General features: G+C 39.3%; 1 protein-coding gene across 5 annotated transcripts in view; it reads left to right on the top strand.

Annotated features, from left to right (window-relative positions):
- The window catches only part of LOC132399839 (peroxidasin homolog), a 234550-nt gene that overhangs the window by 197484 nt on the left and 10218 nt on the right, over nucleotides 1–26848 (top strand). For 2 of the 5 annotated variants that reach the window (XM_059980655.1, XM_059980654.1), the window contains exons 16-21: nucleotides 95–252; nucleotides 3008–4511; nucleotides 6251–6385; nucleotides 9156–9364; nucleotides 20434–20557; nucleotides 22765–22852. In XM_059980655.1, coding sequence (XP_059836638.1) covers nucleotides 95–252; nucleotides 3008–4511; nucleotides 6251–6385; nucleotides 9156–9364; nucleotides 20434–20557; nucleotides 22765–22852 — 2218 coding nt within the window. Of the gene's footprint in view, nucleotides 1–94; nucleotides 253–3007; nucleotides 4512–6250; nucleotides 6386–7228; nucleotides 7558–9155; nucleotides 9365–16703; nucleotides 16883–20433; nucleotides 20558–22764; nucleotides 22853–26848 lie in introns of those variants that run through there. The other 3 variants (XM_059980656.1, XM_059980657.1, XM_059980658.1) reach the window with 3 other exon arrangements.

The following is a 26848-nucleotide window of genomic DNA, read 5'->3' as shown; positions in this document are numbered from 1 at the left end:
CACACCAAACTCTTTCTCATGTTGTGATAAATAATATTCTAGCCTGTCATTAGCTAAGTATTTCAAAATTGAAGTTGTGGCTTGTATTTGACAGGCGCCCACGCACCCCAAATGACCTGCTGGCCTTATTCCGTTACCCGCGTGACCCCTATACTGTGGAGGCAGCGAGAGCGGGTGAAATCTTTGAGAGAACTCTTCAGTTGATTCAGGAGCATGTTCAACAAGGACTAACCGTGAACCTTAACAATATAAGTACGTGACAAGAGAAAATCATGTGATGATGGTAAAGCTTTTGCACCAATCTGTTACTTGCATAGTACAGGTATATGATGACATGAAGTATCGTGTCCAATTTCTAACAATGTGGGAACTTTGCCAAAGCTACATTAAGTAACTTGGAAACCTTTAGTGTGTATGTTTTTGTTTTATAGTTTGGAAGTTTCTGTAGGAAATAGATACTGAAGTTTAAAATTCCATGATACGCCATTACACAGGATATATGCCAGTAGCCCTTCTGTATGCTCCTCAGCTAGGGAAACACCTCCTAACCTGTGCCTAAGCAGTACTTTGGGAATACCTTTACTGTAGTGCTTCAGGAGCATATATTTCCATCTTCCTCTAAGGTGAATGGGCACTGTCAATCACCCCAACAGCCCAAAAAGAAATAAAACATTTCACCTATAAATCGTCAGTTTTGACTGGAAGCCAAAGGACATCCTAAATAGTACTGAACAAATTGAAGGAGAAAAGAACAGATATATGTCTCACAGCTTGCTATAGTGTAAAGTTAAAATGGCAAACAACTGGGACAAAAGGTTTTTTAAAGAGGATTAAATAAAAGAGTTGTGATTAATCATACAAAAATAATTGAAATAAGCCAAAGAAAATAGATCAAAAGAAAATGAAGTGTGTTTATTCACAAAATGAAAGCGCTCACAGAAAAGATGCAAATGATAAAAGCCAGAATTAATGTGTCTGATGCTGAGCATAACAGAGAAAGTAAAACATTAGGATTAGAAAAATAGCCGATAGACCCAATAAACCCAATTCCACTTCCTCTCTTTTCATCAAGTTCTTTGATCCCATCTCCATTATAATCTTATTATCTGTATGCCATTTTAAAAGCTTTCTCCCTGGCAATTTATAATTTCATTACCCTTTGAATTACAGAATGTCTTGATATGTTTGCATAATTTTAATACGTGTTCTCATGCCGACTGTAACAGAGACCAGTGTGCCTATATCAGCTTCACTAGAGCTTTTTTTAGCATTGAAAGCTCTAAATTCTATTAAAATACTGAGAGTAACTTCAAACACGAGGAAATCTGCAGATGCTGGAAATTCAAGCAACACACACAAAGTGCTGGTGGAACGCAGCAGGCCAGGCAGCATCTATAGGGAGAAGCGCTGTCAACGTTTTGGGCCGAGACCCTTCGTCAGGACTAACTGAAAGGAAAGATAGTAAGAGATTTGAATGTAGGAGGGGGAGGGGAAAGTGTGAAATGATAGGAGAAGACCGGAGGGGGTGGGGTGAAGCTGAGAGCTGGAAAGGTGATTGGCAAAAGGGATACAGAGCTGGAGAAGGGAAAGGATCATGGGGCGGGAGGCCTCAGGAGAAAGAAAGGGGGAGGGGAGCACCAGAGGGAGATGGAGAACAGGCAGAGTGATAGGCAGAGAGAGAGAGAAAAAAAGGAGCGGGGAAAAACTAAATATATCAGGGATGGGGTAAGAAGGGGAGGATGGGCATTAACGGAAGTTAGAGAAGTCAATGTTCATGCCAACAGGTTGGAGGCTACCTAGCCGGTATATAAGGTGTTGTTCCTCCAACCTGAGTGTGGCTTCATCTTGACAGTAGAGGAGGCCATGGATAGACATATCAGAATGGGAATGGGACGTGGAATTAAAATGTGTGGCCACTGGGAGATCCTGTGAGACTAACTTCCTAGTTCTTTTAGGCTGTCCCATGCCACTGTACCTTTCTAAATCCAGTATATCCTGCCTTGGTGTTGGAGGCTGGATCTACACCAATTACATTTAACTAATACAATGATACAGATGTTTCTGCATCTGCATGGAATAAGTAATTATCCCTGTATCATTTTGGCTGCCTCCAAACTGTGTTAACTAATACTCCTAGATCTCTTTCCTAATATCTCACAGTTCTGTGTAGCAAATCCTTCTTTGTTTTCTTGCTTCCATATTAGTTAAGTTCTTCAAAATTAAGTAAAGTCTCTTAGAAAAGAAAAAGAAAACTCTTTCTCAACTCCAACCGAAAGTATTACCTCAAGCTAAAGAATCATTTGTGTATTATAGAACCCATTCAGTGGTAAAAAGAACCAAGTTAAAATCTCAGGTGAGTGATCCTTCATCAGAAGTAGAATGTGAGAAAAGAAGCATGTTTAAGTTGCAGAGAGAAGGTGGGCTGGAGAGAGCAGAGGAATATCTGTAATAGGGTTGAGACCAAAGTTGCCCAGGAGACACACACTGGTTAAAAAATAACTAAACGGAAGATGAGGCATGTTATAGACCTTGGGACTTAGAACTGAATTTGATCATTTCAGAAAACCAACGTTTTCTTATTCTTTCAGAAATAGTTCTGAGACATGGACATGAAACATTATCTCAGATGTTTTCTCCCCACAGGTCTGGCTGATGCATAATTTTCAGCCTTCACTTTTGTTTCTAATTCCCAGTAGCAGCTTTGTGCAGTGGGCTTTTTTCTGTCTTTCCTCGGCCTTATCGATCTGTTAACTAGGCAAATCAGGAAGTGTATCACCTGGATAACCTTATCACAGACATTCCTTTTATTGTATGCTTCCCACTTTCCTGCAACTTCAAATACACTGCTTTCTCACTTTCTCCGTTTGAATGAAAAGTTAGATGTTAAATTTCCTCACACTGCCAACGGTGCCTGATCTGCGGATTATCTCCAACACTTTTCATTTGATTCCAGTATCTGTGATTTTTTTACATTGTTGTTTCTGATGTTTTAACTTTTCATCTTCAGGTTACCGTTATAATGATCTGGTCTCTCCACGATACCTTAACATGATTGCCAATATCTCAGGCTGTATAACTCACAGACGGTCCCCTGACTGCATGAATATTTGCTTTCACCTGAAGTACAGAACACATGATGGCACCTGCAATAACCTGCAGCACCCGATGTGGGGAGCATCACTTACTGCTTTTGAAAGACTTCTCAAGCCTGTATATGAAAACGGGTTTAACCTTCCCAGAGGCTCCAGTGTGAACCCAGATGAGAGCAGGCACTCTCTTCCACTACCTCGCCTGGTTTCCACTACAATGATTGGCACCGAAGCAATCTCTCCTGATGACCAATATACGCACTTGTTAATGCAGTGGGGCCAGTTTCTAGACCATGACCTGGACCTGACAGTGGCAGCACTTAGTATGTCTCGGTTTTCCGACGGGGAGCCATGCAACAAATTCTGCACCAATGATCCTCCGTGCTTTCCAGTTTTAATCCCAGATGATGATCCCCGTGTGAAGAATGGCCGGTGCATGTTCTTTGTGCGTTCTAGTCCCGTGTGTGGCAGCGGGATGACTTCCCTGCTTATGAACTCAGTTTACCCAAGGGAGCAGATCAATCACTTGACATCCTATATTGATGCCTCAAATGTTTATGGAAGTACAGAACATGAGTCACAAGAGTTAAGGGATCTAACCATTCAACGTGGTTTGTTAAAGACTGGTCAGGTTGTCCCAAAATCTGGCAAGCACTTGTTGCCTTTTGCCACAGGCCCACCAACAGAGTGTATGAGGGATACGAATGAGAGCCCTATTCCATGCTTCCTTGCTGGTGATCATAGATCCAATGAGCATATTGCTTTGACTGCAGTGCACACCCTGTGGTTCCGGGAACACAACCGCATTGCAGAAGAGCTTCTGAAGCTCAATCCACATTGGGATGGTGATACCATTTATCACGAAGCACGCAAAATAGTTGCTGCACAAATGCAGCACATCACATATGAACACTGGCTAACCAAAATCTTGGGAGACGTTGGAATGAAAATGCTAGGGGACTACAAGGGCTACAATCCAAATATCAATGCTGGAATTGTCAATGCTTTTGCAACAGCAGCTTTTCGCTTTGGTCACACTCTTGTCAATCCGATTCTCTATCGCTTAAATGAATCCTTCCAGCCAATTCCTGAAGGACACCTTCCATTGCACAAAGCTTTCTTCTCGCCATTCAGACTTATCCAAGAGGGTGGCATAGATCCACTTCTTCGTGGGCTGTTTGCTGTGGCTGGAAAAATGAGGGTTCCAACTGAACTTTTGAATTTGGAGCTCACAGAGAAGTTGTTTTCCATGGTGCATGCTGTCTCCCTGGATTTGGCAGCCATGAATATCCAGCGTGGACGTGATCATGGAATACCTCCCTACAATGACTATAGAGTTTTCTGTAACCTCACATCAGCACACGATTTTGAAGATTTAAAAAATGAGATCAAGAACCCAGAGATTCGAAAAAAGCTAGAAAGGTAAGTGGACAAAATACCATACAACTTTTGTAATAGAACATGTGCTCCTATTGTACTGAGTATGAAAAATAAAACTACTCCAACTTTTCCACTTGTCACTCCAAGAGCACTGTGTAACATTACTGCACAGGATGAAGTATAAATTGGAATACTCCATCTACACTAGCATTATTGACCCATGCAAATATCCTTCTCTTTCCCATTTTGATTATTGTCACTGTATTCTTGGGAAAAATCTCCCACCCTGGAGTAAATTATATTTAGTCTTTTATCGACTGGTCAATGTTGACTAGGCATGGGAACTTAACAGCTTGAACACATACCATCTTAGACTGAGGAATCTGCCTAAAAACAAAATGGCATTCGCCAAAGCATGTTGTATTTACCTGGTCCCTTCGATCAACATTCATGTTTGTTCCAAGTTACTTGGTTTCAGAATGGGCCTACAAATGAAATTGATGGTTTTCCCAATCTCCTCTCAGTTTGACTCGTGCAACGACCCCTTGACAGTGTTGCTTTCCTGATAATCCTCATGCTGTGTTTTAATTATGTTGAGACTATTTCAAGGGAGTTAAAGGCAGAATAAGCAGGACACTATTGATAGGCAATGGTTGTCAGAATGTTTACAGTTAAAGCATAAGCAGGAAATAAAAATCTTTATTTGAAAGGCACTCTGATTCTTTTTAAGGATCACCTCCCCTTTTACACTTAAATAGATATCTGTCCACATTTGTCATTGTATGTTTTAGATAGGAAACATTCTGTTTATAGATCATTTATCAAAGCTTATACAGACTGTATTCACACTATTGAAATTGTTTGCAACATGTGGTCGTTAGGAAGTACTTCAATAATGTAAATGATATGTCTAGCTCGATATTGACTTATTTTAATTTGCATAATGTTTAATATGCAAATTGGATGTTCATTGATTCAATTAGGATAAATTGCTGATTTAGGTTAGAAATGATTTCTGATTAAGTTGGCACTACCAAACTTGTGTGACAGCTTCTGGTAGTCAAAAAGACAAGAAATCCAATTAAAAACATCACTTCATATTGATTGCTCCGGGCACCAGGAGTCAGGGCCCAGACAGAGAAGTTCCGATGCTCACTCAACTGGCCCAGCTGAGAGGTTTGATCCCTCTGGATGCCGAGCTGAGATCTGAGAGTGGCTTCAGGCTGGGCAACAGAATCTGGGCCTGAAGTAAGTTGTTGGGTGGCATGGTCTAGGTCTGGAGCCTTTTGCTGCAGCTGGGTCCTACTGCGAGGTGCGAATCGCTATTTAGACAATTTAAGCGCCAGCCCAGATCGGAGGCGAGAGCTGATTCCATGCGCTCTATGTGATGCTCACCTCTCTCTCCAGGGCACCGGATGCTGCCATCTTAGTTTGATAAACCCTTTTGTTCATCATAGAAGATGTAGAATTATTGATTTAGCTGCTCTTAATCTAAATTAGTTTTGTTCTAAGACCCTGTTTAAAATGATCAATGTTACTATATATCTGATGTGATATTTTATAATTTCTCATGCTAAAATAATTTATAATGTATGATACTTTAGTGATTGCTAGCCGGAATCACAGTTCAGCATGGAATGCCTGCATTTTGTCACACTTCCAAGCCCAATATCTTTCAAATGTTGTCTTTGAGACTGGATGCTGAAAATCTCAAACTGGCTGATTAACATAAGTCATGTTACCCAGTAATTAATGTTAATGCTGTAATCTTAATGTTACAGGCTGTATGGCACCCCACGGAACATAGACTTATGGCCCGCTCTGATGGTGGAAGATCTGATACCTGGGACAAGGGTGGGACCAACACTACTCTGCCTGCTTAGTACTCAGTTTCGTAGACTAAGAGAGGGAGACAGGTAAATATGAAACATGTCTGTTATGGGATCAACTGAAAAAGTGCATAATTTATATTGAAGTGTCCATAAACCACTTCCAGATGTTTTTTTATGTACAATTTGAAGACTACATTCACAATGCTCTGAACACATCATGAGTGATGTATCCTGAGGTCATCAGGTGTTTCGGGTCTTTCAACACCAGATAACCTCACCCGGGTGACCAGCCGTGGTTGATCAAGACATGACTTGTGTTCAGAGAGCATGCGCTGCAGATCCCCATGGACTTGCTCTCTTCATCCACGGCCTTTCCCTGCTGCCTCAGTGAAATTGCTGATGGCTCTCTGCCTCCTTGTACCAGCGATGCCCAATGCATCGAGGGCTCTATGAGGAGACTGTTGTTACGTACTCGTGACACATGACAGTGGTGCCCTTGTCACGTGACTGGGGTTGAAGCTGTACTGGACTTGAGGTGATGGTCTTGTGATGGTGGAATGACGTCATTTTCCCGCCAGTAGAGATCATGTGACGGGTTTTTTTTTACAAGTTATAAAAGGTAGACCCCACCCTGTGTGGAGGGGCAGTTCGTGGCTGGATTTGCCAGGTTGACTTCATGCCACTGCGTGTTTTAAGTAATGACTTAGTTTAGTTGAAGGATGAAGTTTTTATTTAATGCCTAAAGTTTAAAAGGTCATTGCCAGCAGGTTCTTTATGATTCTGCTAGTTCGAGAAATTAGTGGAGAGTGAAGATTGGAAGTTCGGAAGTTAAAGATCGAGAATCGCTTTCTATGGTGAAACGGGGGCGACCTTTGTTTGATCCTTATTTGGAAGGATTTCGTTGACTATCGTCGTGTTAATCCCTAGGTTTAACCAGAAAGGATTAAGGATAGTGTGGAAGGAAAGGTCAGTGCCTTTAAGCCGTTCTGTTTCGTAAATTCTTCGTGGGAAGTTCGACGTCGGGGATCGAAGCAAGTGACGTGAAAGAGAATTTAAATCGTCCTATGAAATCTCTCCTTTTAAAATGGACCATGAGCATATCGAACTTTTGGCAATGCCACTTTTAAGAACTGTTTTTGCAATACCACTTTAAGAACTGTTTGGGCTGCCGCTCAGCAGCTGTTTCCGGTTACGGTAGTGTTTGTTTACTTTTGGGGGGTTTGTTTTCTGTGTTTAATAAACGTGTTGTTTGTTATAAGAAACCCTTGCCGATCTCATATATTTATTGTTGCCTGAATACGTAACACTGTCAAGTAAAGCCCTGGCAACCCACTTCAGTGGGGGCATGCACTGCCTCTGACAGTCGCTCGCATCTGGTAAGCTTCTTCTCATAGACCTCCTCCAGACGGCACTGACAGCTCCAGCAGGATGATGTATTTTGCTGCCTCTGAGACCATAAAATCATATCAATTAATAATTGGAAAAGTTTTTGTAGACCACTGTTTAGCTTGTCAATCCCAGTAAGGTATGCTTCTTCTTACATCTAGTTTATTTTATGTTAGTGGAATACTTCATTCAGTTTTCATAGGATGTTGCAGGGATAAAAGATGAATTGTCTGTAAAGTATATTGATGCAATTTGCAGTTTGAAGGAACTGACTGATGGAGGCACATTGTTATGTTTCAAAAATGCTGTAAAACCATCTTGGGCTGAACACATTTTACAGAGCGATCTTGACCTCTTAAACTTCAAACGAGTCATGAAAACTTCTCGTAAGGTGTGATTTTATAAATAACCTTTCAGAGTCTTGCATTGTGTTCCATTCTAAAAAAAATGGCAGTAATCAAACAGAGAACACAAATAACAAAATCTATTTGGTTCACATAAACTCATCCTGGCCTTATCTCTTCATCTGTTCTTTACATGTTACTGCAGAAGACGAGATCAGGGCTTTAAAAAGGATTTTGTTTCAGCACCATACCTACCTACATCTCCTGCTGGTAAATTTTACCCTCACAATTCCGCACTACCACCACCAATTAGTATCCCCCTGCCCCACGTTGAATCATGCATCCTTTTGTTTGACTGTATGTTTTTGCTGAACCTTGTTAGCATGGAAATAGGAAATGTATCTGAACCAGACTTTGTGCTAACTGAGAGCCTGCGTGCTCAAATGCTTTCTGGATGGACATGCAACGTTTGGCTCAGGAGTGTTGATGCAAACTGTAGTCTCTTTAGTAGTCCAAAGACAGAATGAGGTCGTCTTTGTCTGTCTGCTTCAGCATTGCAATGGTTAGCATAACTAAAAAAGAAAATCCTGCATTTAAGATAGCACTACTTGCACAGCCTAAAGTATTTTGAACTGTTCTCCAGCTGGTAAACTGGATTTATTAATAAACCCATTCTTTCGTAGTTTTACATTATAATTGAGTGTACTTTTAAGACAGCTTGAATCTAAATTATGGAAGATCAAGGTATTCAGGTTCTGATGAAAAGAATGTCCAAGATGTCTCTGAAAGCTTTCAAATGAAAGCTTGCATCAGTAAACTTTATTTGGGCTATTAATCACTTATTGATTGTGACAACTTAAAATGATCTCTTAATGAGTTTCTTTAATATTATGGTAAAGCAATTTTACCAACATTTTAGACATCTAGGCAAAATTCTGTTAGTTGTTTTTAATTGTTAAGTCGGTACCATTGCCGAAACTCCCAGTAGAATAGTTAACAGGTTGGGATCTTGGAGAGCAATTTTTTTAACTTGTTGTGAACTTTCCACTGGGGACAAAGACTTGCCCACTCACAAGGTACAAAATCTTTTTTGAGAATCGCTGAGATGATTTTTATTTGCTCAGATTCTGGTATGAAAACCCAGGAGTCTTCACCCCAGCCCAGTTGACTCAGATAAAGCAAGCTTCGCTTGCGCGAGTCATTTGTGACAACGGCGACAACATCCAGCAAGTTCAACCCGATGTCTTCAGAGTGGCAAATTATCCTCAGGGCTTTGTCAACTGCAGGGAAATTCCTCAAATCGACCTGCGGATGTGGCAGGACTGCTGTGAAGGTAAGCTTCAGTAAATATGAACTATCTTTAGTTAAAGACCCATTTGACTTGATTGACCTGCAGTTATTAAGTTTATTTGTTTAGAGAAAAAGTACCCTCAGAGCAATGTTTTAAGCAGTATTCAGTTTCCAAGATCCAGCTAAGGTAACCAGTTCACCATTTCATGCAGAGGCTGGGTCAGAAGGCCAGGAAGATGTCAGTCTCAGCTGGCCTTTAAAGGGTCACAGAAAGGAAGTTAAAGCAACTCACCTGTTGCAATGGAAAATTTGTTTGATTTTTCTCCCATGTAGACGACGAGGACAGCCACTGGAGAAATGGGTGATAAAATGCTTACCATTATAGAGGACAGAGGCAAGTAAAAACATATTTTCTGGCTGGTGTGGTATACTGCGTCCGGTGCTCCCGGTGTGGCCTTTTATATATTGGTGAGACCCGACGCAGACTGGGAGACCGTTTCGCTTAACACCTACGCTCTGTTCGCCAGAGCAAGCAGGATCTCCCAGTGGCCATACATTTTAATTTCACGTCCCATTCCCATTCTGATATGTCTATCCACGGCCTCCCCTACTGTCAAGATGAAGCCACACTCAGGTTGGAGGAAAAACACCTTGGGTAGCCTCCAACCTGAAGGCATGAACATTGACTTCTCTAACTTCTGTTAATGCCCCTCTTCCCCTTCTTACCCCATCCCTGATATATTTAGTTTTTTTCTCCCTCCTCCTTTTTCTCTCTCTCTCTGCCCATCACTCTGCCTGTTCTCCATCTCCCTCTGGTGCCCCCCTCCCCCTTCCTTTCTCCCTAGGCCTCCTGCCCCATGATCCTCTAGCTCTGTATCCCTTTTGCCAATCACCTTTCCAGCTCCCTGCTTCATCCCACCCTCTCTGGTCTTCTCCTATCATTTGGCATTTTCCCCTCCCCCTTCTACTTTCAAATCTCTTACTATCTTTCCTTTCAGTTAGTCCTGACGAAGGGTCTCGGCCTGAAACGTCGACAGCGCTTCTCCCAATAGATGCTGCCTGACATGATGCGTTCCACCAGCATTTTGTGTGTGTTGTTTGAATTTCCAGCATCTGCAGATTTCCTCGTGTTTGCCTTTTATATATTTTAATAGTCAGGTTTATAGGGGACAGTGTGTTTAGAGAAAAATCTTTCAGGGCTCATTTTGTATTTTGTAATGCTAGAAGTTTGTTCACTATCTTATGGTTCCAGTGTGGAAGAAGCTCATTAAATGGTGCTGTTTCAGTATGGAGGACTGTGTTCCCCATGTCAGAGATAAACCACAGGAATATGTGATCATTGAGCCATTCAGGTAGTTCGTTCCTCTGTTCAATTCTTCCATTGCTACTTCACCTTCAGTATTGTTCCACCATATTCCTTCATCATCTCTCAGTCTCAGCTCAAATGAAGTATGGAGGGTGGTTGCTTGTTTTCCAGGTAATCTTCTGAACATGCGGACTGCTTGAGAAGAGAGCCTCTTTTTTTAAAAACTTTTTTTATTGCATTTTTAAGTAGTTACAAAATGAAGTATGGAAAAGCAATGTATATAACCCTTCCCCCCTCCCCTTATCCCCTCCCCCCTAACTGCCCTATAGAAAAAAAAAGAAAGAAAGAATGCCTAGTTGTTGGAAGATCTCCACATGCTCCATGGAATTTGTAATAACTTTAATATGTATATTTATTTCTTTCCCCAAATAACCAATTGTTACATCTTCAGAACATTTATAGATTTAATCCTGTCTTTTGTAAATAAGGGCTCCAAATTTTCAGAAATGTTTCATATTTATCTCTTAAATTATAAGTAATTTTTTCTAATGGAATACAACCATAGATTTCTTTCTTCCAAGGGTCTATACTTAAATATGTATCCGATTTCCAAGTAACTGCAATAGCTTTTTTGGCTCCTGCCAGTGCAATTTTTATAAATTCTTTCTGGTATTTATTTAGTTTGAGTTTTGGTTTTATCCCTTCAATATCACCTAATAAGAGTAATATTGGATTATGAGGAAATTGTGTTCCTGTAATTTGTTCCAGTAAAAGTCTTAAATTTGTCCAAAAAGGTTGAATTTTAGAACAAGACCATGTAGAATGTAAAAAAGTACCAGTTTCCTGGTTACATCGGAAACACTGATCCGATAAGTTTGGATTTAATTTATTTATTTTTTGTGGTGTAATATATAGAAGTGAGCCTCTTAATAAGCAAATCCTGAATTACCCATCTGGGCATCATATCATTTCTTAACTTGGTGAGATGACATTGTACTGGAAAATTCCCAAAGAAACCACCACCCTTGTCCCACTACTCTTGCTCTGGCGCTCTCTGCAGGCCCTCAGCCCTGGATCTCTTAACTGCTTTGCCTCTTGCACTGGCTCCTGTGTGTCATTGCCAGATCATACAGTGTATCACAGAGAGCTCTCTGCACCATTTGCATATGTGCTGCCTGATCTAAATCTTACCGGAATGAAGAAGTATGACCATTGAACTTGTACTCTGTAATCTGAGCACAAAAAGGACTGTTGGAGGTGTTCTCTATTATTTGTTATCTGAGTCTGCTGTGTAAAGCATCCAAGTACCAGCAATGTGACATTTTAATTTCAGTTTGTTGGAAAGCCACAATCTATTATGCTTACATTGTCCATTATTTGTTCAACAAATGTCGTTTTCTAGAGCTAGGTGCTCCAGTTTATGCTGGTAAAGGTAGGAGCACAAATTTAAAATAATTTGCATCATTATGTATGGACCAAACTTTGTGCAGCCATTGGACAAGCTAACGTAGGTAGCAATCAGAAGTTCTCACCCAATTTTGTGGTTGGTACGATTTGGTTTGTTGGTCACTATTGTGATTTGTTTTGGGTAAAATCAATGAAAAAAGCAGTGCAATCTGATCCAATTTAATGCATCTACTGGTGAATAATGTACTGATTTCTGGGGAATAGGAACCGGAATCAGAATCAGGTTTAATATCACCGGCATTGGTTGTGAAATTCATTAACTTAGCAGCAGCAGTTCAATGCAATACGTGATAACGTAGAAAGAATAAATAAATAAATAAATTTAGTTAGCCAATTACAGTAAGTATGTATATGTATATTGAATAGATTTTTAAAAAGCGCAAAAACAGAAATAATAAATATTAAACAAAACGTGAGGTAGTGTTCATGGCTTCAAGGTCCAGTTAGGAATCAGATGGCAGAGGGGAAGAAGCTGCTTCTGAATCGCTGATTGTGTGCCTTCAGGCTTCTGTACCTCCTTCCTGACAGTACCAATGAAAAGAGGGCATACCATGGGTGATGGGGGTCCTTAATAATGGACAGTGAGGCACTGCTCCTTGAAGATGTCTTGGGTACTACGGAGGCTAGTACCCAAGATGGAGCTTACTAATTTTACAAGATTCTGCAGCTTCTTTTGGTGCTGTGCAGTAGCCCCTCCATACCAGACAGTGATTCAGCCTGTCAGAATGCTCTCCATGGTACATCTATAGAAGTTTTCAAGTGTCTTAGTTGACAAACCAAATCTCTTCAAACTCCTAATGAAATATAGCAGCTGTCTTGCCTTCTTTATAGCTGTATTGATATGTTGGGACCAGGTTAGATCCTCCGAGATCTTGACACAACATATCTCAGGTGTCTGCATACCTACTGATGGTGTCCTTCTGGAATATTAGAAATCAAACAGAAATCAAGGAAGTTTGATGCTTATTGGGAATTCAAAACTGAATTTATATTTATGATATGTCACATAAAATCATATTATAGTGAAATATTGCATGTTATATCACTGAGCTTATTGTAATAGCTTTAGTTTATTTAAGTATCTGAAATGCAGAAGCATAACTCATTTTTCTGTGTTTAGAACAATAATACAGGATATCAAAGTTCAAAGTAAATTTATTATCAAAGTACATATACAGTATGTAACCATATACAACCCTGTGATGCATTTTCTTGCCATCATACTCAGTAAATATATAGTAGAATAATAACTATAACTGAATTATTAAGAAGACCTCACCAACTTAGGAGTTCAACCAGTGTGCAAAAGACAAAAGCTGTGCAAATACAAAAAGTAAGAAATAATAATAATAAGTGAATATGTCATAGATATCGAGAACATGAGATGGAGAGTCCTTGAAAGTAAGTCCATAGGTTGTGGGAATGTTTCAATGATTGAGCAAGTGAAGTTGACTGAAGTTATCCCCTTTGGTTCAAGAGATTGACTGTTGAGGGGTAATAACTATTCCTGAACCTGGTGGTGTGAGTCCTGAGACTCCTGTGCCTTTTTCCCGATGGCAGCAGAGAGAAGAGAGCATGTTCTGGGTGGTGGGGGCCCCTGATGATGGTTGCTGGTTTCTTGCAATGACGTTCTGTACAGATGTGCTCAGTGGTAGGGAGGGCTTTGCCCATGATGGACTGGGCTGTATCTGCTACCTTTTATCGGGTTTTCTAGGGCATTGGTGTTTCTGTACCGGGCTGTGTTGCAACCAGTTAATATACTCTCCACTACACATCTAAAGAAGTTTGTCAAAATTTTAGATGTCTTTTGAATCCTTGCAAACTCCTGAGGAAGTAGAGGCACTGCCATGCTTTCTCTATAATTGCACTTATGTGCTGAGCCCAGGACGCTCCTCCGAAATAATAACACCGAGGAATTTTAAGTCCTCTGATCCTCCAATAAGGACTAGCTCATGGACCTCACGTTTCCTCCTCTAGAAGTCAATAATCAGTTCCTTGGTCTTTCTGACATAGATATATGAACCTGACTGAAAATATAATTTCCATTTAATAGTCATTCTGGCTTTGAGAAATACAAAATAATGGCCGGTATTGTTTTATGCTCCTCAATGTACAAAATGTTTATGGATAATAAAAAAAATGGAGGGTTATGTAGAAGGGAAGGGTTAGATTGATCTTAGAGTAAATTAAAGGCTTGGCACAACATTGTGGGCCAAAAGGTCTGTTCTACGCGTTAATGTTCTATGTTAAATTCTACTCACGCTTTTGACTGACTACAGTTAATGATTATATGCATAATGCCTCACATTGGGCAAAACATTATGATTTATTTAAAGAACTACTAGAAAGCACAATCCATCCCTTTCTGAGCTGTGAACTGTTCTCATCTCTGCAGCTGTATGAAGCAGTGGCTGATGCGTTTTTGTGAATAAGGTTTTCCTTTATGTACAGCTTCAGTGCTGACAGTGCCACGCTACTAAAAAGTATTTATAATTTTAATAGAATAACTTGAAGGAATGTTCTAGTTTTACTTGATTACACTATAGAGTAAATATTGGCTTGACATGTTTTAAATTAAAACATTGTGTCAAGCTACAATTCCCAGATTCAAGAAACACATGATTTTGAACAAAGTATCAGCTTTGTGGAAGGAAGCCAATTGGCACACGTGCTAAAACACTGCCCTGCAGTGTTCTTGCTTCCACCTAGTGGCACGAACAAAAATAGATTTGACAAAGCAGTGTTTAAAAAAACATTTTGAGAAGTTGCTTGTCAGATGCATTGAGGTTAATTGAGACTCAAAGTTAGTATCCACATATGAGGTAAGAAACCTGTAACCTTTGTTAGCATGCTCTCCTTTTCTATCTTTCGAATAAATTGTGTCCCTAAGAACAAATACAACTTATATCTGTATAGCAATTAGCAAAGGTCCATTTGGTCTTCACTGGAGTGCTATCAAGTAAAATTCAATACCAATATATAAGAACAATTTTGGATGTATTTAGAAACAGCTCATCAAAGATATAGGGTTTTTGGGATATTGTGGATGAGGATGATGAATAGGAGGCAAAGAAAATCAGTGAATGATTGCCGTTTCTTAAGACTTGAACAGTTGATTATTATTGGCGTGACAATTAAACTTGGGATGTCCAAGAAACCAGAAGTGGAGGAGCAAGGAGATCTTGCAGGGTTCTAAGCAGTAAGGACGTGTTTGGACAAAGACACAAGTACAAGAACGGGGATTTTAAATCAAGGTGGTTGGCAACAAAATAGGAGTTAAGTGAAATTATAGGAGTAACAGAGCTCAGATCTATGAAAGGTGTAAAATGAGAGGCCCACTAGACAGCCTTTAAACTAGCCATATTCAGAGCTTACAGAGGCATGGATGAAGGGGTTTCAGCAGGTGAACTGAACCGGGGCAATATTATGGAAGGAAGCAGTCTTGGCCATATAAGCAAGTCAGGTGTGTCCACTGCAAATGATATTGTTCAGCATCTGATAGTGACTCGAGACAGAAGACACTTGCCAGCGTTTAGTCCTGCTCTTCCAAGGCTAGATCTCAGAATAAGTTAAGTGCTAAAGCATCAGTCAAGAAAGGTGGTTGTGCTAGTTGGTGTAGCTATGGATAATGCCATCCAGGGGGAGGATGGAACTGAGTAATGGTTCTTCTATTGCCGGAGATTCCTGAGGATGTACTTGAGAGGTAACAGCACAGGAATGGGAAGAAAAGCCTTGTACCTGTGACAGCAGAAATAAAACTGGAAAAATATGAGTCCCACCCATTTGGATGCTGGAGAAATGGGATTAGAGAAGGTATGAGCGGCTGTGTCAAAGCCTGCAGGCTAATCTAGAATAATAAGAATCTTTATTTCGTCATTGTCACTGAGAAATAAAATTTCATCTATAGCTTTAGCAAGAGTAGACTGGTACTGCACCAGAGGAAGGAACTTGATTTGAGTTTCAAAAATAAGGCTGCAGGAACGTGAGCATGTACAGTATTTGAAAGATGACAGCACATTAAAGGAATTTGCAAAGAGAAGGGCGTTTGGAGTGGGAGCAATAGTTCTAAAGAACAGAGGGTGGTCAGGGAGAGGGATTACAGAGGGAATGATTTGACTAGAAGGAAAAGAGTGTGCAGGAAGAAGAGAAAATCTTCATGATTAGCTGGGAGAGTGAACTGAGTAGAAATACAATCACGGGTGTGGGAGATGGATCTCATGGACAAAATGGGCTCTCAATATTTGCAAACATCTGGCAAAAGGCTTTGAGTATTGTGTTCAATTCTGATTGCCTCATAAAAGGAAGCACGTGGAAGCTTCAGTGAAAGGGCAGAGGCAATTTACCAGTATTCTGCCAAGATCAGAGAAAATATCTTATGAAGAAAGGTTGGGCGAGCTAAGGCTTTTCTCTTTGAAGCAAAGGAGGACTTGATAGAGGGATTTTTTTAACAAAATACACTTCATTCATTATAAAAATGGCAAAAGTACACCAGTCTTTACATATATGGTCACTGCTTTCCCTACTGTTCTATTTCATTCACACATATTAATTGCAATGGGGTGGTATACTAACTACTACAATAATTGAAGGGCTTCCTTCCCTCACCCAGCACCTCCCTCTGCAGGTACTACTGCAGCCTGGAATGTGCAAGTCAGCAGCTTTCCTCTACAGACGTTTCGATGTGCTGGTTGTGGTGAACTACATATACCTGTCTGGACACGCCCCCTGCTGACTGCTCCTGTGGCTCCTCCCACAGACCCCTGTATAAAGGCGATTGAGGCCTGAGCCTGGCCTCTCAGTCTCCAGGATGTAGTATGGTGGTCAACCACTGCTTGTTCCTTCTTCCAGTCAATAAAAGCCAATATCTCGCCTTCACGTCTCAGAGTGAGTTATTGATGGTGCATCACTGGTAGACCAACAAATTTCAGGCAGACCAAAGAGCATCTGTCGCGAGGTTAATGATCTGCCAGCAGCACTTGATGTTTGTTTCCGTGGGTGCCCCTGGGAACAGAGAGGCCTCTGTCACACAGTTGCTCAGGACGAAGCACAGCACAGGCCCTTTCATCTTTCTGCAGAGCCTCGTCACAAACTCACAGTCCACAAAGAGGTGAGCTACTGTCTCTTCCCCACTGCACAGAGTGGACAGCCAGCACCTTATACCCAGGGTGGTCATGCCTAATACCAGATGAAATCCTTTTAAGGTGAGTGGAGGAAAGTTTAGGGGAGAAGTAAGAGGTAGGATTTAACGCAGATAGTAAGTGCATGAAATGCACTGGTGGGAGTAGTGGTGGAGCTGATACATTAGGGGCATCTAAGAAACTCTTAGGTAAGCAAATAGATGAAATAAAAATGGAAGGTTATGGGTTGTATAAAAGGGAATCGTGGGCTGAAGGGCCTGTACTGTGCTGTCCTTTTCTATGTTCTAACAAGTATTCCATTTCAGAATATTTTAGAACAAAATGTTTTGAAAAGTTTCCTTAATTGCAAAATAACATTGTCATTGGAGAGTTATGATCATCAAAAGGAAGTTCAGGTTTGTCATGTTAAATAATGCATGTACAGAAATTCCAAAGTGGCTTTCAGTATCACCACAATTAAAACCCTAAAACATTCCATTGTCACTTTGCAGGTCAATTGCCCAATATTTCCCTGATTCAGATCTTGATCAAAATCACTAATAACAGCATCTCTCTACAGTTTACATTTCCTCCTTAATTCATCCACAGTGTTTGACATATTAGTCTAGCTCAGGAGTTCCCTACCCGGGGTCCACAGACCCTTTAGTTAATGGTTTTGATCCGTGGCATAAACAAAAAGTTGAGAACCCCTGGTCTAGATCATTGTCCTCAAATGTTTCTCTTCCGCAATCTTCCTCAACTGCATTTATTTCCTCATTTAGCTTCTGCATCTTCACAAAAACATCCACATCATCCCCAAATCCATACAGTTGAAATATCTTAAATCCATCTGCCATTGGTCCCTTCCACGTTTACATGCTTCCTCTTAATAGTGTCATTAGTGAGCAGAAAGTTACCTTGCACATACCTGACATTTATAAGTAATTATTTTCTAACTACTTGTCAAACATGCTCTGCATCTCAAATACCAGTTATTTTCACCTCCCTATCACTGTCTTCAACTGTCATATCAGTAAATCTGCAATTCTCATTGTTGAAACTTTGTTTTCCAACTTGTTTATTTAAATGTATTTTCCATCTATCTTTCTATTTTGCATCTAATTTTCAGCACATCCAAAACTATCCTATCATGCTACATCCACTCACCCATCATGCCAATCCATGTTTACCCATACTGTCTCCAATGCATAAATAGTTTCATGTCTTCTTTCTTTCTTCAGTCTGTTATTTCCTCTAATATTCAGAACCCTGAGCTGCCTGTTCTCTCGCTCTGCTGTATTCCGTTTCCTTGCTGTTACTCCCATACTCTTTTTGTAAACCTTTTTTTTCCCATTTCCTAAGCCTCCTTGAGGACAATTTTAAAATTCACCTCTCACCATGGCTATGAAAACATCATCATTTTATAGAAAAAGGATTGAAGAAAACTGATGTCACACATGGTGGCCATTTCTCCATCACATTCTTACTGTTCGAAAACAGCTACCCAGCCCAATGCCGCCTTCCGGTATTTTGTTGATAACCCAGGAGAATGTAGCTCTTCAAGCATACATCTACATCCAAGGAGCATTGCTTCTGAAAATGTAACACCCTTTCATGCTGTGAATTCCAAAATTTCTACCTCATTGAGGAAAAATATTTCCTTAACGACCCTCGATTCCTTCTACCAATTATTTCAAATCTCTACTCATTTTTTTTTGTCCATTCTGCTAAGGGAAGTTTGCCCTCTTCATATATTTTATTTAGTCTGTTCATAACTTTATATACTTCAATTAAATCTCCCCTTGGCCTCCTCTGCTCTAAAGAATTCTAGTTTATCTAATTTTTTTGCATAGCTAATTTTACCCAGTCCTGACAACAGTCTTGTAAATCCATTAAGTTCTCTGAAATAAATTTAAAAGTACTGGAGAAACTCAATGGGTCAGGCAAATTTATGGAAAGAAAAACAGATTTATCTGTTCCTGGTCAAAATCCCCCCATAAGCAGCTGATGACTTCAACCTGAAACATTAATTCTCTTTCCATGGACAGTGCCTGACTAGCTGAGCTATTCCAGCATTTTATATTTTCATTTCAAATTGTTATAATCTGCAGTTTTTTTTAATCTTCAATTCTCTGATATTAAAAGCACTGTGCAACTGCAGATTGTTCTTGGAAAGGACAAAGAATAAATATGTCATGGTTTTAAGACTGAAAATGAATTAAGCAGTAATATGTGTAGTTGGTGCACTACAGGTTTGCATAATCTTCATTAAGTCATTAATGTCAGCTACATGTCATTTCAAAGGATTCAAAATACATTTAATGTCAAAGTATGTGTTGTCACGTGAACAAAGTCACCAGAGAGAAGTAGCTGGTAGACTTGAAGTAGTCTCTTCATTCAACAAAATGAGACACAGCAGGCATCGTATTGATACCCTTTTGAAGGAACAGGCCTGTTTGACCTAACACTATATCAGATTTTATATGCTAAAGATCAAAGGACAATTGTATATTTACAATGTATCTGCTTTGCTTTCTTTGAACCACACATAACTCTCTCACCCGTCTCTTCATACCGGCACTCCACATTGTCTGGTCCTCCAATGAACTGATGTTTTCACAGTTCTAGGATTCCATTGTCCAGAGTTGCATTTTAAATTTAACCTACAGTTCATATTCAGATCTGAAGATAGGTGGCTAAAGTTAGATGCTATATGTCCTAACCCCAAAAATGCCCTAACAAAAGTATATACACAGTATACAACCCTGAGATTCGTCTTGTCCACAGACAGCCACGAAACAAAGAAAGTGAAAGAATCTTGTTGGAAGCTCAAAATTTCAAATAAGGGGAAAATTTTGGAAAGATATTTGCCCTTGTTCAGTGATGCATGATATTAGTTAATTCTGTCCCAGCGTGTGGGATTTAAAGTTTAGCCAGAGTGAATAGTATGGAAAAATATTTATAATTTAAGAAACTACTTCCTTGTGAATTACTGGGAGCAGTGCAAACACCCACCTCTACAAATTTGCAAACATCTCTTCACAGAAGGAAAATGTAGTCTGAATAGGATTGATTAAATTCCATTTTTATTGAGTACATTGAAAGGATTTCATTTTTAATGTCCGTGAATGTTTCAGAGAATGAATAGAAAAGTCGTCCTTCACACTAGAATTGTTGGATACTGATAATAATGCAATGAAATACTTTTGTTTGTTTGACTAGACTGTGCAAATCGTGGACAGTTCAATACTCTCTCACAAAGATTCCAGAGCAAGCGTTCAGAAGAATATAGTTTCCCAGAATCCAAAGATGCACAGCAAAAATGGATGACAAAACAAAGTAAGAGGTAAATGAATGTACATTCTTCAGTTCTGCAGAAAAAAATAATTAAATGAACCTTTTTTGTTATGAAAGCAAGATCAGAACAAGCCTTTCCTGGAAGAGGATTATAACTTGGTAATCAGATGTACCTTATTTCAAACCTTAATTAAGATACATTGTGTAATGAAAATTTACAGAATAATTATTGTTATTTGTTGTACAGATCACAAGGATTGCCATCAGCAAGCTGGCTGGTGTTAGTTTAAACATTTTCGTTGCTTTACGAAAATTATTATCAATTAATTTACATTATTTTAGGAAATGCCTTATAAAGTTCTCACTTTACAGGGAAAACATCAATGTATGTGACCTGCACCTGTTCTTTCCATCCCTTTTAAATAATTTGCCGTTCCAACAGGGACTTCACATGCATGACATTAGATTTTTCCCTCTCTTCTACAGAGACTAACAGATCTGCTGTATTATTTAGAAAGACCACTTGCAATTTTGTCCCTTACTTACTTTGGAAGTTCATCATTCTGTGGAGGTTTTCTTACTGCATCTATGCTTCAGCTTGTTTAAATTACTCATCCTGTAAATTCTGACCAAATATTTTTTCTGTTCTGATTTGGCTGAAAGATGCTACAATTGTTTAAATTTAGTTAACAATTTGTGAAACTAAATTATGATCATTATGTATCTTGTGTTCCTCAGTCTGTCAAAATTTCTAATTCTGAATAAACCTTAAAATACAATTAGTGTTCACTATGCATAAAAAATGTAGAGTGATCTTGTTCTCCTATCAGTTTCAGTGATCTGTGAAAAACAGTTTTGATACTAATGTGCTTGGATTTGTGACTGTGACTGGCTCAGAGCATGACAGAATCTGACAAAGTTATTTTATCCAAAGCAATTACTTCTTCAATTTTTCCTCATATTTATTATCTCTCAGTTCTGGTATCATTCTTCTAAATATTTTAAGTGTCTTGCCCATGCCTTCTATTCACACTTTGATGTGGAGCTTATAAATACAAAGGACACTCCTAAGTGTACAGAGTATTCCCAAGCTTTCAAATTCCATCCTTCAGAAATGATCCCTAGTGCATTGCTGAAAACTTAATAACATAACACTGTCTCTCCACCTTCTTTATTATTCACCCCATTTGAACTCTTAAATTCCAAGAAGTATGGAGCCTTAGTCATTCTACCAAAATGTGCATCTCAACCTTTATAAATATGAAATTAATTTACTAGTTTACACACCCATTTTGCATGTACAGCATGTTTAACTGCATTGAAGAAAAGAATTACTTGACCTCTATATTCTAAAAAAGCAATGCAATTTGATTAGTAACTGCTGTGCCGTAATAGTGATACTTTAGTTTGTACATTCTTGTTTCCTCAGATGATTTTAAAAAACACAGACGAAATAAATATTTACTTTTAGGGGGTTTTAACTGAATGAACTTACATATCTTGCACTAACTTTTTTCTCTTGTTAGAGAAAGTCTTTCTTCTCTGCTCTTTTTACATTAATTTTATAAGTATTAATATTACAAATACTAATAGCTGTTAACATTAAATGTTAAAAATGTTGTAGGATGCCAATAATTATAGAACAACTATTAATCCTTGTAAATATTGTGCTACAGATGCATCTGACATATTGTTACTATGTAAACATAGTTTGGTCTTGGAAATTGAAAAATAATACTGAAAAAAGGGCAGGGACTGCACTTAAAAAGCCACCAATTGCACTAACTTTTCTGTGCACCTCCATACCCAACATGATGACAACTTTAAATCAAGCCCAGGCCTTCTTTCAAAAAAATCGTTGATTGAAGAATATTGGAAAAAAAATGAAGCCATTAAATGCTGTCAGCAAATGAATGCAGACTATGGTAGCATTTCTCTGCTGCTTAAATTTCTTGAACTTCTTAAAATGAGTTAATGTCGCTGCAAAAATAGTAAATAGAAAATCTTGTTTGCTCATTTTGGTCAATATTATCAAATATAACTTTTATATTATGATGTTAATAAAATATAAATAAAAGGTCTGTAAATTCCAGTATGGAGCTGTCTAGAATTGTTAAGTTTATTACTTAATACTAAAATGTTAAAAAAAAAATTGCAGCTACTTGATATTTTGATGTCATTGGTCACTTAGTTTTAGTTTATGTCATGTTTCTATAAATTGTCAGTGTTTTAAGGGATTATGTATATTTCCTCTAGAGATGTGGAAGCTCAGGAAAAGATTTCCAACTCCTCTTCTACGCAGGCTGATACCTCTGCACCTGAACTGGAAAAACTAAGGAGAAAGGTAGGATTTTCACTCTTTCTCATTTCCTTCAGATGTTCCTCAGTCACAATACTCTTCAGTTTTCACATTTAATTTAGAATCTTAATTAGTTGTACTTCATATTACACCAACCATTTTTAAAATAGAATTTGGAGTTTAACAAAGTGAAAGTTCTTTTCTCAAGTCAGTATCAAACACAATTGGAAAAACATTTATAACACATTCAGTGAGGTTCCCTTATTTTATATTAACCCTGTGCCTTAATAACAGCCCTGACAATAGTAGTCCTCTATTGTCCCAGTTTATGTCTCTCCATTTCCTTAACTGGATTTTCACATCAACATCTTTGAGTGATGTTGTTGATTTGTCCCAAGATCTGTCTAGTGCAGGGGTGGGCAAACTTTTTGACTTGTGGGCCACAAAGGGTTCTAAAATTTGACAGGGGGGCCGGACCAGGAGCAGATGGATGGAGTGTTTTGGTAATACACCTCATAAGAGAAAATAAAATATCATGGGATATGTAGAAAACGTGCTTTAATTTCAATTGAAAATGAACAAATGCATTACAACAAAATATCTGTCTTTGAAGTCCCATGGTATTTAGCTATTTATTGAAATGACTTTTAAAACACTGAAAATTAAATGAATAAAATACAGCTTTTTTAATAGTAACAGTTATTATTTTAAAGCACTGAAAATTCTGTTATCCTTCAAGATATTATCATCATCACTCTCCTCCTGACTGTCTTTATTTCAAAAACGGTAGGAGATGCAGGTCTACTTGTCCTGCTCCTTCTTATTCAATTGTTGCCTGTGCCAAAACTCAACAACGACCAGCACAAAGACAGAACAGTGACAGCGCGCCAGTATGCGGAGCGCGTTATTTGATCTGGAGCGCATTTTTTATTTTGAGAACGTACGTGCACCTGCGCACTACTCATGTCCATCACTTAACAGAAATGACATGTAACATGTAAGGCTTATTGAAAAAATATTTTCAAATGCATTTTTTACATAATACAACAAAGAGACTTATTTTTAATTTCAGTGGGAACAGTGTTGTTGGTCTCCCTTTTTAGCCAGCGCATCAAAGTCTGGATTTAGTTTTGTTGTGGCGATTCTCAGGATGGATCTGAGGTGTTGGTCAGTTAACTTGGATCTGTGGCTGGCTTTGTTGATGTTCATGACGCTGAACGCCTGTTCACACAAATAGGTCGAGCCGAACAAAGAGTAAAGCGCAAATGTGGAGTAATAGGCTGCACCTCAACAAAGGTCAATGTGTAGCGGTGTGCTACATGCAGCGCTAAAATTACGACACAGAGTCGGTAACTGCAGTCGAAGAAAAAAACTTTATTCGAAATCCCCAGCCTCACTTTTAAGCCTCCCTCAACCTGCCCCCCCCCCCCCCCCCGTGGCACAGAGGCTCCAAAGCTCTGTGCTCGCAAATCCCCGCAGGCTATCTCCCTTAGCCGGAACGCTGGCTAATTGTGAGCCGGTTAGGATGTGCCAGGAAATGGGTCGCCACAAATGTATATAGAGTGCGTCATCTATTGGGAAAACGCCAGAATTGCGGGGAAAAAACGTTAACAAGGTTTATTAATATAATTTCATCAAGTTCTGCAGGCCGGATTAAAAAGCTTAACGGGCCGCATATGGCCCGCGGGCCGTAGTTTGCCCATGCCTGGTCTAGTGCTATTGGGCAAACAGCCGTCAATAAATTTAAATTATTTGCTTTAGCTTGCTAATTTTCTGACTGAAGGTCAAGGAAGATTTTCTTGCAGAGAATACTAGGTGAAAAGACACATAAAATTTGAGCATATGACTGCTAAATCAGGAAATTCCTGTCCTGTGGAGAGGGTGAGCAGCTTCAAGTTCCTGGGTGTCAAGATCTCTGAGGATCTAACCTGGTCCCAACATATTGATGTAGTTATGAAGAAGGCAAGACGGTGGCTATACTTTACTAGGAGTTTGAAGAGATTTGGCATGTCAACAAATACACTCAAAAACTTCTATAGTACCGTGGAGAGCATTCTGATAAGCTACATCACTGTCTGGTATGGAGGGGCTACTGCACAGGACCAAAAGAAGCTGCAGAAGGTTGTAGATCTAGTCAGCTCCATCTTGGGTACTAGCCTACAAAGTACCCAGGACATATTTAGGGAGCGGTGTCTCAGAAAGGCAGTGTCCATTATTAAGAACCTCTAGCACCCAGGGCATACCCTTTTCTCACTGTTACCATCAGGTAGGAGGTACAGAAGCCTGAAGGCACACAGTCAGTGATTCAAGAACAGCTTCTTCCCCTCTGCCATCCGATTCCTAAATGGACTTTAAAGCTTTGGACACTACCTCACTCTTTTTAATATACAATATTTCTGTTTTTGCATATTTTTAAAAATCTATTCAATATAAGTAATTGATTTACTTGTTTATTTATTATTATTTTTTCTCTCTCTCTCTCTCTCTCATTATGTATTGCATTGAACTGCTGCTGCTAAGTTAACAAATTTCACGTCATATGCTGGTGATAATAAACCTGATTCTGATTCTGACTTATGTAAACTGACATAAGTTCAGTACCAAGAATCTTGGCATTAGAAGCAAATTAGCTCATTGAGTACATACCTTCCTTCTTGTTTTTCTTGTTCTAACTTCTCCCAAAGCAACAAGCTGAAGCTCGTTGTGCTACAGCTGCAGAGCATTTACTAATCTTTACTTAATTTCCAAGGACTCATAGAATAATAGAATACAGCAACAGGCCCACCTTGTTCATACCTAACCATCATCCTTACCTATACTAATCCCATTTCCCTGCATTAAGCCTATATCCCTCCACACCTTTCTTGTCTAATTTGCTGTCCAAATTCTTTTTTAACATTGTAATTGTATGAGCCTCAGATAATTTGTTCCACATAACCACCTCCCTCTGTGTGAAAACATACCTCTCAGATTGCTTTTAAATCTCTTTCCTCATACATTAAATCTAAGCACTCTTGTGCTACTCTACTCTGCTCTAGGGGAGGAAAAAATTACTTATATGTGCCTCACAATTTCATAAAACCAGACCTCCACATTCTAATGAACGTAAACCCAGTCATACCAATTTCTCTATAACAACAGCCCTCCATTCCAGACAACATCCTGGTGAGTTACTTCCGGTCTCTCTTTTACCACATTGTTCTTGCATGGTGATGTTGAGAGCTCCAAAAGTGGTTTTTACCAATGCTTTGATATCTGCAACATGATGTTCCAATTGTTATATTCAATGTCTCTCAACCAATGAAGGTAAAGCTTTAATACTAAAGTTGCAGGTTTTTAAGTAATGTGCCTGTGGTGCACAAGGATATTTAAACCAAATTATTAATAGGCATTTGGATACATCATGCTCTCACTTACGGGCTTTGATCCCTGTATAAAGCTCCAGCCGTATGGTAGCATAGCAGTTAGCACAGAGTCACTGACCTGGGTTCGATTCCTGCTGCTGTCTGTAAAGAGTTTGTATGTTCTCCCCTTGACTGCGTGGGTTTCCTCCAGGCGCTCCGGTTTCCTCCCACTTTCCAAAGACGTACAGTTATGGTTAGGTTAGTAAGTTGTGGGTGTGCTGTGTTGAGTCTGGAGGTATGGCAATTGCAGTCTGCCCCAGCACAATCCTCACTGATTGGATTTGATGTAAACAACGCATTTCTCTATATGTTTTGATGTATATGTGACAAATAAAGCAAAACTTCTTTAAAAATTGCTGTATATAATTTGTGCCAGAATTTCAAGAAAACCTCTCATGTATCAGGAATGGGTGTGGTTTTGTTTCACTGACAGATTAATCTCCCAATTTCACTGGCAGGATAAGCAATGCAATGTCAGTGTTCACTCTTGACCACTCAGCATTCAACCTTACCTAGCACTGAATCCCTACGTTACCTTAAAGGGCAAGGCACTTGATCACGTGCCAGATCCATTCGTCCAGATGAGATTCTGAGCTCTGTCATTCCTCAAATAGAAGAAATGATGCAAGCATGGTCT

The sequence above is a fragment of the Hypanus sabinus genome, chromosome 9 (genome assembly GCF_030144855.1).
Source record: "Hypanus sabinus isolate sHypSab1 chromosome 9, sHypSab1.hap1, whole genome shotgun sequence".
In the NCBI taxonomy this organism is placed as follows: domain Eukaryota; kingdom Metazoa; phylum Chordata; class Chondrichthyes; order Myliobatiformes; family Dasyatidae; genus Hypanus; species Hypanus sabinus.
This window is presented reverse-complemented; position numbering and strand designations above follow the sequence as displayed.